The 14,173-nt window shown below is 38.7% G+C and overlaps 1 protein-coding gene across 2 annotated transcripts in view; it reads left to right on the top strand.

Annotated features, from left to right (window-relative positions):
* Positions 1 to 14,173, top strand: part of dennd2b (DENN domain containing 2B) — a 57,311-nt gene that overhangs the window by 24,265 nt on the left and 18,873 nt on the right. For both annotated transcript variants that reach the window (XM_059529612.1, XM_059529603.1), the window contains exons 2-6: positions 76 to 171; positions 3,978 to 5,228; positions 7,143 to 7,279; positions 12,316 to 12,455; positions 12,675 to 12,890. In XM_059529612.1, the coding sequence (XP_059385595.1) occupies positions 98 to 171; positions 3,978 to 5,228; positions 7,143 to 7,279; positions 12,316 to 12,455; positions 12,675 to 12,890 (1,818 nt within the window). In that variant the 5' untranslated portion in view covers positions 76 to 97. The remainder of the gene's footprint in view (positions 1 to 75; positions 172 to 3,977; positions 5,229 to 7,142; positions 7,280 to 12,315; positions 12,456 to 12,674; positions 12,891 to 14,173) is intronic.

Genomic DNA, 14,173 nt, shown 5'->3' with positions numbered 1-14,173 from the left:
CACAGTAGTGTTCAGTACCTTAACTTTAATGGTCATGATACATTCTTTCTTAACAAAGTAACTTATTTTAAACAGGTGAGGGGGTCGTCAGAGGGAGATGACTGCCAACAAGAGCTCCAAAACTGCACCAAAACCAGAAGCGACTAAAGGTCCACAGGAAAACTCAGACAGGTATCCGTCATGATGAAGAGTCATCCTTATTGTCCAATGTTTGTGCTTTTACAGGTTTTTTTTTTCTTCTCAGAAAGCCTATTCACACCAAAGATGGTAACTATTACTATTAACTTTTAGGATTTTTTTTCTAATGTAATGAGATTGGCAAAGGCCACACCACATCTATAATAATGACAATAAAGCAGCTCATGAACAATAAAAACAATGACAGCCAATCAGAATTCACCTGATACTTTAGCATGTAAAGCAGCAGTTGTGTGTGTGTTTCAGTGTGCTCTTAAACAGAATGTTATTTTCTGTAGCTGTAGACTCTAACTGAGTTATAGTAATTGGTTTGAACAGGCCTTAACAATTATTTTGATATGGTCTGATAGTAAAAATGAACTAGTTTAATTTAGAACATTTAATCTTAATTTTTTTTTTTTGGCCTTGAACAGTTTCTTAGCACTGTATTGATGTAAATCTATTTTTAAATCAACTTTTAGGACAATTTCAATGTATCAGATCTGGACCATTATGTTTTTTTTTATAGCAATTCACATTTACTCTGTATAAATATTTTACTCTGTGTAAAGATTTTTATTAAATTCTTGTTTAGATGTGCAGCTCTATATAGCATGGTTTTATATAGAAAATACAATTTAATTTTGTTTTCAAATAAAAAAATTACAGAGAAAAATTATTAATCATATAAATATTTATAGGCAATGATTGCTTAGGATAACCAGAACTTTTATCTATAATTGAGGAGTAGTTGAAATAGATAGAGTCCAACGGTACTCCACTGGCCAAACTGTTGTATACAAAGCTAAAGTAAACATCCTGGTTATGAGCAAAAGCAGGAAGTTGATTAGAAAAGAGGCTTTGTTCTATTTGTGGCCTTTGGGGCTGTGTAGTTGCTATCAGAACAAGTTAAGAACGACCAGTCCTTGAAGAGTAAGAGGGGTTGCTTTCATAATTACCTATGAACACTCTCTGATGTCAGAGATATTTACCAAAGGAAATTGTGAAAAAGTGATATATGCGAAGTTGTGTGGAGGGAAAATGATGGCATAGTTTCTGCTAGCCTCTCTTCCTAGACATGGATATTTTGGCTTCAGTTGTAAATCACAAGTAAAGGAGATTGCTGAAGAAGCAGATTTATGTCAGACGGGGGTGGCGGTAGGTAGGCCTTGCACTGAGAATATGCCCTTTTTATAGCAAAGATAATAGCTGAAAAAATATCCACATGTCTGTGGGGGAGAACCCACTGGCTCTGGGCTTGACATATTTCTTTTGATGTGTGTTCCTGGAACCTCATAGTTTTCACCATCCTGGCATGGTTCTCCAACAGGAAATGGCCTGTGGTTGACATTGCCCTCAAGACCCAGAAAGAGCCAAACCAGCCCTGGCATACCACTCAGTCCATGTGTGGCCAGACCAGCTGGCATCCCCCGAAACTGGCCTTGTTTTTACTGGCCCTGTCCGGCATCTCAGAGAACCTCCACAGACACAAACTCATGGAGGACACAATGAAAGAATTCTCAGACTGATGTTTTTTGACATCAGCCTAATATTGCAGTTATAGAACCAATCATTTATGCTTTGTCGGAGTGGCGGCCCAGGCAGTCGTGGATTTATTTTTAGACATGCAGTGTTATTCTATGGAAAACATCTGAACAAAGATGATAGAAGTTTAACTGTGCTATAAATACCAGCTTTGATGCAAAGATTGGCCTCCTAAACAATATCCTTTATCTCCTTTTGACAGATTTGGCATCTGTCCATACCTTCCGTTTGATTATCCAGGGTTAGACTGTTGTTCTCAAGCCAGGGATCCATTGTAAAGGCTGAACCTCAAGAATCTTTTTTCAACACAGGATATATTAGTCAGACTCGACTATGACGTTTTTCTGTCACCATTTAATACAAAGAGGCCTACAGCTTTTTCTTTATCCGTTTCTTTGATTCCCTGAATTGGGTCTTTTTTGTACATGCTCTTGACGAGTAAAGATTTATGTTTTAGTTAAAAAAGAGTTTATTATGCAACTTTAAGATTTAACACAGATAAGGATATCATAATATCGTTTATTGTAAAAATCAACCTAATATGCCGATTTAGTGCTCAAGAGCCATTCCTTATTATTATCAATGTTGAAAAAACGTTGTGCTGCTTAATATTTTCTTGGAAGCCACGATAAAAGAAAAGCATTTCTATTTTGATAAGTTTAATCCATCCTTGCTGAATAAAAGTATTAACTGCCTTTAGAATCTCTCTGATCTCAAATGGTAGTGTAGACGTATTTATATCTATATTATGCACTTTTTAAGCATGTTTGGCTTTCTGTAATGTATTGTGATGTAGAATTTAATGGGTTCTTTTTAATAAAGTAAAACTGATGATGGCAGCATAGTCAATGATCTATGTTGGGTGAACCTTTGGACCATTTAGAACACAAAATTGTGTATTATTTGTAAAATGAATTTGCTTTATAAACGTTGGGTACAACAGATTGTGCAACAAGTGTCTATGGACAAGCGATGTGACATATCTGCTTGTAATATTTGGTGATGAGGGGAATGTACATCATTTCCTCATTTCCATGCAAGATCTGTGAGGCTGCAGGCAGTGTGACGTTTTCCCTTTTTTTAGGGAAGGGCATTATGGTGAGGTTTTTAGTTGATCTGTCCCAACCTGCACCCTGGATCATACTCTTGGCCTCCTCCCAGCTTGCACTTGTTATTCTAACCACCGCTGTGACATCAGATCTGCCTGCCTCAATTTCACAGAGGTGTGGGCCAAGTCGAGTTCTAGTTCCTGGAAGCTCATGAGCTGCATTAGATTTTTAAGTGGATGAGAAAGTGTGTGTGTGTCTGAGGAGACTGAAATGAGGTCAGTACAGTTGTTCATCTCATTGCTCAGCAGTGAACAGTGTCTGTTTGCTCAATGAACAATGGGCCTGGGAATGATGTGGAGATTGAGGTTGACATGTACACAAAGAGAAACAGTTGCTACAGGGGACGTACGGTGAGGGTTAGTGAGGGTAAGTTCATTTATATCTCTCAAGTCTAATGGTTAAATGTTTTTGTTTGTGAGGTCCATATAAACAATTTCCGAAAGTGATTGTGTGGAGGAATCCATATTATTGATTTATACTGTCGTTCTGTTTGTATTGGCACTGCCAAATTTATGTCAGATTGTTGTTATTCTTTCCCATATTAGACACAACTTACATTTCCTTTTATGTGAAATCTTTTCTCCTTTTGCATTACTTGTAGTTTTATGTTACTTGTCCCATTGTCTTACTCTGATTAAAACACTTAAATTGCTTGGGTATATCTTTAGCAATAGCCAACAATACATTGTATGGGTCAAAATTATAATTTTTTCTTTTATGTAAAAAATCATTAGGATATTTAAGTAAAGATCATGTTCCATGAATATATTTTGTAAACTTAATACTGTAAATATATCAAAACGTAATTATTGATTAATAATATGCATTGCTAAGAACTTTGTTTGGACAAGTTTAAAGACGATTTTCTCAGTATTTAGATTTTTTTTGCACCCTAATTCCATTCCAAATTTTCAAATAGTTGTATCCCGGCCAAATATTGTCCTATCCTATCACATCATAGATCAATGGGTAGCTTATTTATTCAAAAGATTGACCCTTATGACTGGCTTTGTGGTCCAGGGTCACAATTTTTATAGTAACCAGTAGATAAAAGTGTTCACTGTTTGTGAGGAAATAACACTCTGCTGTACCAAGCACAATTTGTTGGAGGGTTTGACTCTTTCCTCTGATTTACTCTTGTTTCAGGTGTCAATCTGTGTCTCCACCTCCAATTCTTATCACTGAAAAAGAGTCATGTCCCTTTCACCTCAGTGGCAGTGAAGACGCCAGTCAACAGGGAAGGTACGCTAAAGCTGACGCTAAACTCTGGACCCAAAAGAACTGGAGCTGTAAGACTGCCAGCTTGAGAAGTGACACCTCACTCTCCATTGACTGTGAATGCCAAAGCAGGCTCACCAAATCTAGGAGTATTAGCTGTCTGGACAAGAGGCTGTCCATCCATAGCCCACCAAGTGGCAATAACCAGGATCAGAAGGAGAACCAGCCACAAAAGGCCCCCGCTGTGGGGGATGGATTGAATCCTGGACCCCTCAGCTGGAGTACTCTTTCAGTAGGACCTGCAACCAAGCTAGGGCACAAACGCATGCTCTCGCTCAGTCGTACAGGGACTTGCACCTCATCTGTTGCCATACGCAAAAAGATCTCCGAATGGGAGGGTCGGAATGCGGCTCTGACTAGGATGAGTCTTTGCCTGGAAAAGAGGCCTAGAGGTGGGAGCGAGGGTTGCCCAAGCCTGCTTTCCTCACCCTGCAGCGAGAAAACCTTTGACTTTAAGGCTGTGAGGAGAATGAGCACAGCATTTTCCGAGTGCTCCTACCCTGAGACTGAGGAAGATGAGCACGTATCGGATCGAGAAGCCCCTCTGAGGTTCCAGAAGAGACCGTCGAAGATGGAGTCGTCTGGGATTTTCCTCCAGACATTCTCGGCACGCAAGGAGACCTCAGCCGTGCTCAGCCGCATTCAAAAAATTGAACAGGCCTTGAAAGAAAGTCCCTCTTCATCTCCTCCGCAGTATCTTAGTAATTGCTATGGCCTTGACAAGTCCAGACACAAGTCTTTCACCATAGGAGCAGAGGACTTGGACAGCACTTGTGGCAGCAAGCGGAGCAGCATTTGCTCCGTGGGCACTGAACCCGAAGCTTCTCCAGGGTCTGGAAGGCTCTCTAAGCTCAAGCAGAGGTTCAGCATCAGCTCTACCAGATCAGAGAGCCCAGAACTCCCTTCTGCACAGGACTCTTCTGGAATTACAGTGAACCCTTTGCCCAAACCCAAACGAACATTTGAGTATGATGCAAATCGCAATCACAGAGGCTTGTCGCCTGGTAATGGACTACCTCCCACTGCTGAATCTCCACCCCCACTTCCTTCAACCCCAGCACCTGCTATAATGAGAAATTCCAAGGCAGATGAAAGCTTGCCTAAGAAGATTCAAGATAGGTAAGAAACATGATTGTCTTCGAATGTCATTAGTAATGTGTGGGGTTTTGGCAGATTAATTTAACCAAAGAACCATGTAGCTGGTGTACAAAGCCACTTGGGGATAAGTGCTTCAGGGATAATGGTGATTGCTCATGATTTATTCTCTGTGAGAATGAAATTGGCACCTTCCTTTTACTAGCTGGGATCTTATTACCTTCACGCAAGAATGAAAAAACTCTCATGATTTACTTATATTCATGTTGTTCCAAACCTGTATGTTCTTTCTATTGTGGAGGACAAAAGCTTATCAGAATGTTGACAGTGATTTTTTTCCCATACAATGCATGCATAAAGTTATCAAAGTTTATCGAGCTTTAAAAGGACAAAACATTTTGTGATGAACAAACTAAAATGTAAGTTGTTTTCCATTGAAAACTGCTGTTCTCACATCTAATTTTTATTCACGCATATTATATATATGATATATTCTTCATTAATCATTTTTACATTTGTGTATGCATTTATTCATCCAGCTCCCTTTCAATAAATCCAAACTAAAGACTAGCCAGACAGATTTGTGTTGCATGAAGAAAAAACATGTCAGCTGTGGCAAAAATTACTGAGAAGCAATGAATTTGTGTACTTCCACGTAGTTGGTTCCCCCACAAAGAAGAGATCATTTATTTTTCTTGGATAATGAAGTGTATAAAACTTATCCCAAGAATGTTGAAAAGGATAAGGACCACAGGCCAAGCATTTGTTTTGTTGATATAGTTCTAGACTTTGAATTATTGGCTTTTGTTTTTTGACTACATAGTCTCTCACAGTGAATTGGCCCCCGCAGTTTCACAGATTCTTATGTTTCAAATCAAGTAAGCAAAATGAAATTTCCTGTCAGGCATCTGACGACAAGCAGAGATCAGCATCGAGATGCTCGTTTTCTCAGGGTTTCATAATTTTACCATATTAGGTGAATTTGTTGCTGTCAAATGTTACACAATTGCACTGTTTTGTTCTGTGTGTAGCACACGTCATTTCCATTCTTCACTTTTTTCCATTCTTTGATCTTTACATTGAGATTCAAACTGACACTTCTGAAATGGGCAATGCTTAATAATATTTATTTCTCCAAATTTAGTTCAGAAATCCAAAAATAGCATCAGTGATAACTTACCAAAAAAACCATAAAACACTTTTGAGTATATTTTTAGAAACCCATCAGTGTTCATTTAACAGGGTGAGATGGAAGAACACAGAAAATGAAATGTTTTGGAGGTTCAAAGACCTCAGAGACTTTGCTTCATCTCTTCCCTTTAAGTTGATATAACACTGCTTCATGGTCTTGCTTTTTGGATTTTTGAGGGCTCTCATCTTGTTTATAAGCTCATATTCCTCATGGCCTTGTGAATGATTTTTGGCACATGAATTGTTTAGCCTAGTTACTGGGTATGGAGAGCTGCCAGGTTCTCGTGATGGAGAACCTCATGTGCTGGAACATTTCTACCACTCTATATTTGAGCCCATGTTTGTAATTCCTGTGGCCGGGCCAGAGTCAACGGTTAAGAGACTATAGGCAAGCAAATAGATTGTGTCATGTCAAAGGGCTAATTTGGGGTTCCAACTTTCTGGTTAGTTTTCCAGCCATGTTATTCATGCAAATACATTTTGGCTTCTTGTAGAAAAACAAGAAATTAGCATTCAAACATAGGAAAGAACTATACTAGTGTTGTTCATTTAAGCAGCCTTGTTTTAATTGGTGTCTTCCAGTGATTAAACGCTTATAAGGGAAAGATGCTTACATCTTCACAGGTGACCTGACCTGATTGTGATCACCCAAATCAATGATGTTTGCCTTGAACCATACCAACAGAAGTAATCTCCACTTGTTCAGCAAGAGTCAAAGCTGTGGTTTTATTTTATCTCTGTTTCTAGAGAATCGTGTGAGTCAGAGGATGCTGTCAGCCTGCCTTTGTCATACCCTTCATCACCCACAGAGAATGGCACAGAGAACCACAGTCGGCCCAGCTCCAAGAGCACACTCGAGGAGAACGCCTATGAGGACATAGTGGGTAAGAACAGACAACAGTTGGTGATAGATCCAGCTTGCTCCTATTTGATTTTAGGCTAAAATGTAACTGTTGAATGAAAATGGCCTATATTGTTATAAATATTTATTTTTAAATATTTTTTTGTGTAAACGTTTAGAATTTCATTTTTAATTAAAAAGTCATTTATTGACTTTAAATATTTTAAATGTTTATATTTTTTAACTATATAACAGATATTTTATAGTGTAAAATAAAAAAAAAGAAAAGAAAGACCCTCTTCAAAACAATATATATATATAACTTTTTTGATAACAGCATTATATTTTGTAAAAGGATGTTAATTTTGGTTATTTTTCCTAACCGACAACTGACGCTCGCTAAACTATTGTCAACCGTTAACTGACAAGATTATTTTAAATTAGAATTTAATTAAATTAGAAAGGATAAGTGTCTGTGACCCGTTAAAAATACTAGCATTTGTTTTCCGGGGATTAATTATAAATGCGCAAAAGGCACCAGAGAAAAGAACTTCAAAGAGAAGATGAACATCATAAAGCTAGGCTATATATAGCAAATGAATAGGCCTTTACGAGAAATAGATTTTTACCTGAATAATAAATTATGAAAATTAACGAAAAAGCTTGAGTTTTGTGCTGCATGAAAGGAAACAGATGGCAGAAAGCGGCATCCTATTTTTCTTTAGGCTTATTTTACGCACAAAATTTTGTTTTAAATGTGAATGTACAAAAAATAAAGGCAAACCTTTTTCAATTCCGATTATCTTTATGACTAAAAGGAGAAGTTGCTTCCACTGTTAGAAGGAAAAAATTCAAGTGATTGCGCTGGCGCCACAAGAGCGCACAATGATAAGATTTACTACTTTGACACTGCAGCCTGTTCATTATCATAATAAAGTACAGTCAGTCAGTCAAACATATGGAAAAAAACCACACTGCTCAGTTTAAATATTTAATCAAATCTGTGCTGTTAAGTGTTATCGCCATACCGCCATGATGTTATGCAAAACATTTTGTTTTACATGGATATTGGAAGTAGGCTATAAATAATAATTTGGCATTAAAATACTTTGCGAATATGGAAACATTTGATTTTGTGTCAAATGAGAGACCTGTTGGTTTTAGATTCGTTTTAGCCTAAATGAATTTGTTTTGGCTTGTAGTTTATGTTGCTATGACTTCTCGTAGGCTATTTGTTATTCTTGTTCTTTTTTAAATAGGCTACTGTTAATTCAAAAGGATTTGTTGTGGAGTGAGGGGAACTAAAATAGCATAGCTATGATTACAGTGTTTATTATACTGTTTGTAAACATTTAACGTCGGCATTAAGCCTATTTCTGAATGAAATAATAAAATGCGACTTAGATTAGAATAGGTTAACGTTACGCGACATGTTTTTCTCTCTCTAAAAAACGAAAAAATATATACGTGTAGCATAGCCTATTTTAACAATGCAGCAAACTTTACACTGTTTAACTGATTGTTTTAATCGGTCAAAATTCTTAACAGTCGGTTAACGGTTAACCGGTTAAACTGAACATCCCTAATTTTGTACCATTTTATTGTTTGCTGATTGTGCACTCTTCTCCCTGGTTAAATTCCCTTTTTTGTCTACTGAAAGTGATGAAGTACTGGCATGTGGCGCTGGCTGATTTATGTGCTAAATTCCTTCCTGGCAGGAAATAGTCTGTGTGCACTAATGCTCAAACCCTTAGGGGGTTGACATTGTTACAGTGTTCATGGGTCTTGCCCTGTGGCCAGACTGTAAATCTCTGTCTTGCTATTGCTGATGAGGCTTGGGCATCAGGTGCTGTTAAGTGGTCTGGCTGAATAAATGCCTAGCTGGCAAGCGAGCATAAGGAGTTTATTGTTTGGTAGGCTTGAAGTTTATATGTCATCATATCAGTTCCACAGCCAAAAATACAGCCTTTGCTGTGCATTGTTCTTGAAATGATGATGGCCACTGGGTCCAGACAATCAATAAGTTTCAAGCAGTTGGGAAGTGGGTATCTCTCAGCCCTTTCTGCCTGACAAAGGTTCCATTGTCGTAGCGAACACCTCGGGTGTGGGATCAAGCATTGCGGTTGCACATTTTTACGAATGCTGATTAGTTCCAGAGAAATATATGGCCTCTATGTGCCCCTCTGCTTCAACCACTGAGCTTGGGATTGGTGTAAATGTCCAACAGAGGCATCTAAGGGTGGTCTACAGAAGAATCAGGCTGTGGTTAGCGCATCAAATGGTATGCTTTCTCAGGCTGTTACCAGGGTTGTATCTCTGTTTGCTACTAAAATGTCACCAAATGTTGAAAACATAAACATTATTTATGGTATACATATGTAAGGTTTCAACCTTCTCTCAGGTTAAATCTTTGGGTATCACATTGCATTTTGGCACAAAACCTGTCTGGTCTGGTGGCTGTTATGACATATCCTCCATATGCAATGCACATTAGTGATTATGGATTGGTCAAATATCTCCAGATGGCAGGGCCAAATTACATTTACCATGAAATAAATCGCTTGTAGTAAAATCTATTCAAGTCACAATGATATACAACCTTCAAAAGAGGCCACTTCCTTTCTTCAGTCCTTACTTAGTGTCTTGTAAGTGGCTATAACAGTCAGATATTTGTTCATGATCGATTGTTGTAAATATATCCATTCTTCATTCCTGTGTTTCAGCTTTTGCTTTCAGGCAAAAAGCATCTTCTGCTTGTTTACATGTCACAAAGCCATTTCATTTAAGGGCCATTCCTCATCTCACATGACTGCATGGTGCTCCTTGGAAGACCGCAAAATGGCCATAAAACGGTCATGTATGCTGTGTTGCTTTTATTGGCCGTCTGATACTCACATTGTGTACTGGTTGCTTACTCATCAAGCACTCAGCATCCTTTCCTTTGAAATCCTATTGTGTGAACAGAAGCACAGTATGTGTTTTGGTTATGGGTGCCCACGCTCTTTCCTTTTGTCTGTATGTTTTGTGGAGCTCCTGTAAGTAGAGAAGTTGATTAGTACCCTCCTTTACGTGAGTGGCCACAGAGGCATATCATTTCTCCAGCATGCTGTCATTACATTGCTTCATTTGGGAGCTTCACAGAACACTCCGCGCATTTGCTGGCCTGTCATTGTGCCTCTCAAGCTTAATGGCACTAGGGCAAATCTCAGCACTACATCTCATGAGGTCAGGCTGTTGTGTAGCTGATTACTATGTTGTATGGTATCTTTATGCCTTCTTTTAAGTAGGGATGCACGATCAAGATTTTTCATGGCCGATTCTGATACCGATTTTTTACAAGCAAACTGGCCGATTCCGATACCGATTTTTTTATCTTTAAGCAACAAACAAGAAAGAAGGAAAGTATGCATAAACAAGATGTAACGGTATAGTTCTACAATCCAAACACAATCAACACACATTCATTAAGATGTTTCTTAATCAGCATTCAGTATTTTAGTTTTTAAATTTAGTTTTAAATTTAAAAAAGGTCTTTACCAGTGAGACTAAATAAAAGTATGCTATATAAATACATTATTCCAAAATGTTAAAATCAAAAATGTTGGTGTGAATAAAACAAAGATGTAAAGCGTGTCATTCATCCAATTAAAAATGGGTAATGATTCACATCTATATATTTTTACTTTACCTTTATATATATATTTATATTTACTTTACCTTTTATATATACATACATACATACATACGTACATATATATATATATGTACGTATGTATGTATGTATGTGTGTATATATTATATATATAATATATATATATATATATATATAATATATATATATATATATATATATATATATATGTATATATATATATATATATATATATATGTATAGAAATGGAAAAAGTTATTTTGAAGTGTAATAATCTTTCACAATATTACTTTTTACTGTATTTTCGAACAAATAAATAAGAGTTATTTCACAAACCATTAATTCTGTGTGTTTGAATACATATTTTGCATTACTAGAAGAAAAAGGCTTATTAGACCAGCATGTGCTGATGCTTCTTACATACTTCCACATTAAAGTTAAAAACCTTTGCGGGTGCTATTCAGGTCATCTGGTCCTCACTTCTTGTAGCCTATCAGTCTGCCAAAGTTTCTTAAAGGGAAAGCACACCTTCATTTATATCCTCAAGTGTTCGGTGAACAAATGATCCACCCTTTTCCATGAGAAAACATGTTAGCAAAAATAAGATTCATCCTAACCACGTTTTAACCAAGTTAAAGTTTATTTTGTTTGTTTGTTTTTTTGGTCGTTTGGAGTCTGTGCAGAGTCAGTCTAAAGATCTGCACTGTCTACATTCTCTTATCTTGACTCATCACTGGCCCTTATTTCTGGAGACAGAGTCCTGTCCAAAGGCTTATGTCCAACAGAAACTGTTTTTGGAGACGATGGGGAAGTCGTGGCCTAATGGTTAGAGAGTCGGACTCCCAATCGAAAGGTTGTGAGTTCGAGTCCCGGGCCGGCAGGAATTGTGGGTGGGGGGAGTGCATGTACAGTTCTCCCTCCACCTTCAATACCACGACTTAGGTGCCCTTGAGCAAGGCATCGAACCCCCAACTGCTCCCCGGGCGCCGCAGCATAAATGGCTGCCCACTGCTCTGGGTGTGTGCTCACAGTGTGTGTGTGTGTTCACTGCTCTGTGTGTGTGCATTTCGGATGGGTTAAATACAGAGCACAAATTCTGAGTATGGGTCACCATACTTGGCTGAATGTCACTTCACTTTCTTCTTTTCTTCTTTGAGTTTCAAGCACGGCAGCAGTAAACCTCCATGAATAATCTTTTCCCAGCACTCAATAGCTGCCCCGTTGTGTGCCTCCAACTCCTTTTTTTCATTATCATCTTCCACCGCCTTCCATACCCTCCGCTCCCCCTTTACTTATCAGTTTGTCTCTCTCCCACTTACTCCTTAAGAAGACATGTTACCTTGCTACCTTTTAAGTCGGCTCCTGGGAAGCTGGTGTTTGGTTTTAGTCTGAGTTGTGCTCTCTCTCCTCTGCTCTTCTGCAAACAGAGAAAGAGAATCCATACGAGGATGTAGATCCAATGAGGAGATGTCTGGCCAGAAATTCCCGCCTGTTACCCGAGAGGTCCCGGGACTCACTCAACAGGATGTGGACCTCCCAGGACAGGAAGTCCATTACACCTCCCCAGGTAGTTTCCTTGGCTGTGTAAGATAGTGATGATACCACCTGCTTTTTATTTAAATCAATGCTTTATATATGTGAACTAATTCACCATATTTTTAGTAACTTTAGTGAAGTACTTTGCAACATATTGTAGTATATTTTTATGCACTTTTTAATTTTTGGATTTTGATTTACTATACATGTCTGCACCTTTTCGGTTTCTTATCCACTTCCCTCTCACCAGCTGCCCTCTAAACCGAGTAGTCAGTCTCTGCGGCTGCCAGGTCCTGCTGACAGGAAGAGCCAGCGCCCATCCCGCCTGTCTAAGAGGCACAGCCATGATGACATGCTGCTGCTACCCCAGCGGGGCATGCCTTCCTCCCCCTGTGGCCTATTAGATGACAGCCTGAACCCTTCCACCGATACATTGGCCTCCCACAGGCAGAAACGAGTCCCCAAGGTAAACAATGAGGATAGAATTAGAAGTATTTTGAAATTGTTAAAACTATTAATTTCAGTTTTATATTTCTATGGTTTAATTATTAGTTTTTCAACAACTCGCCTACCCCACCAGAGGTGTCCAATCCTGCTCCTGGAGGGCCAATATCTTGTCTTAGCTCCAACCTGGAAGTTTCTTGTGAGTTTGAGGACATGGATTAGCTGATTCAGGTGTGTTTAATTAGGGTTGGAGCTAAACACTGCAGGATGGTGGCCCTCCAGGAGCTTGTTTGGACACCCTTGCCTTTCCGCAACCTTAATTTGAGAAACACTGCTTTAGAGTGAAAAAGAAATTGATTTCCTGATCCATATGCCTGGTGCTGGTCATATAATTATAATATCATCAAAAAGTTGATTTAGTTCACTAATTCCATTCAAAAAGTGAAACTTGTATATTATATTTATTCATTACACACAGACTGATGTATTTCAAATTTTTATTTCGTTTAATTTTGATGTTTATAAGTGACAACTAAGGAAAGTCCCAAATTCAGTATCTCAGAAAATTAGAATATTGTGAAAAGGTTCGATATTGAAGGCACCTGGTGCCACACTCTAATCAGTTAATTAACTAAAAACACCTGCAAAGCCTCTCAGTCTAGTTTTGTTGGATGCACAATCATGTGGAAGACTGCTGATTTGACAGTTTTCCAAAAAACGAGCATTGACACCTTGCACAAGGAGGGCAAGACACAAAAGGTCATTGCAAAAGAGGCTGGCTGTTCACAGAGCTCTGTGTCCAAGCACATTAATAGAGAGGCGAAGGGAAGGAAAAGATGTGACAGAAAAAAGTGTACAAGCAATAGGGATAACCGCACCCGGAGAGGATTGTGAAACAAAACCCATTCAAAAATGTGGGGGAGTTTCACAAAGAGTGGACTGCACCTGGAGTCAGTGCTTCAAGAACCACTACACAAAGACATATGCAAGACAAGGGTTTCAGCTGTCGCATCCCTTGTGTCTAGCCACTCTTGAACAACAGACAGCGTCAGAAGCGTCTCGCTTCAAAAAGGACTGGACTGCTGCTGAGTAGGCCAAAGTTATGTGCTCTGATGAAAGTAAATTGATCATTTCCTTTGGATATCAGGGTCCCAGAGTCTGGAGGAAGAGAGGAGAGGCACACAATCCACGTTTCTTGAGGTCCAGTGTAAAGTTTCCACAGTCAGTGATGGTTTGAGGTGCCATGTCATCTGCTGGTGTTGGTCCACTGTGTTTTCTGAGGTCCAAGGTCAACACAGCTGTATA

This window comes from Carassius carassius, chromosome 3 (assembly GCF_963082965.1).
Source record: "Carassius carassius chromosome 3, fCarCar2.1, whole genome shotgun sequence".
NCBI classification, from domain to species: Eukaryota; Metazoa; Chordata; class Actinopteri; order Cypriniformes; family Cyprinidae; genus Carassius; species Carassius carassius.
The sequence above is the reverse complement of the archived record's forward strand: the minus strand, read 5'-3'. Positions and strand labels throughout refer to the sequence as shown.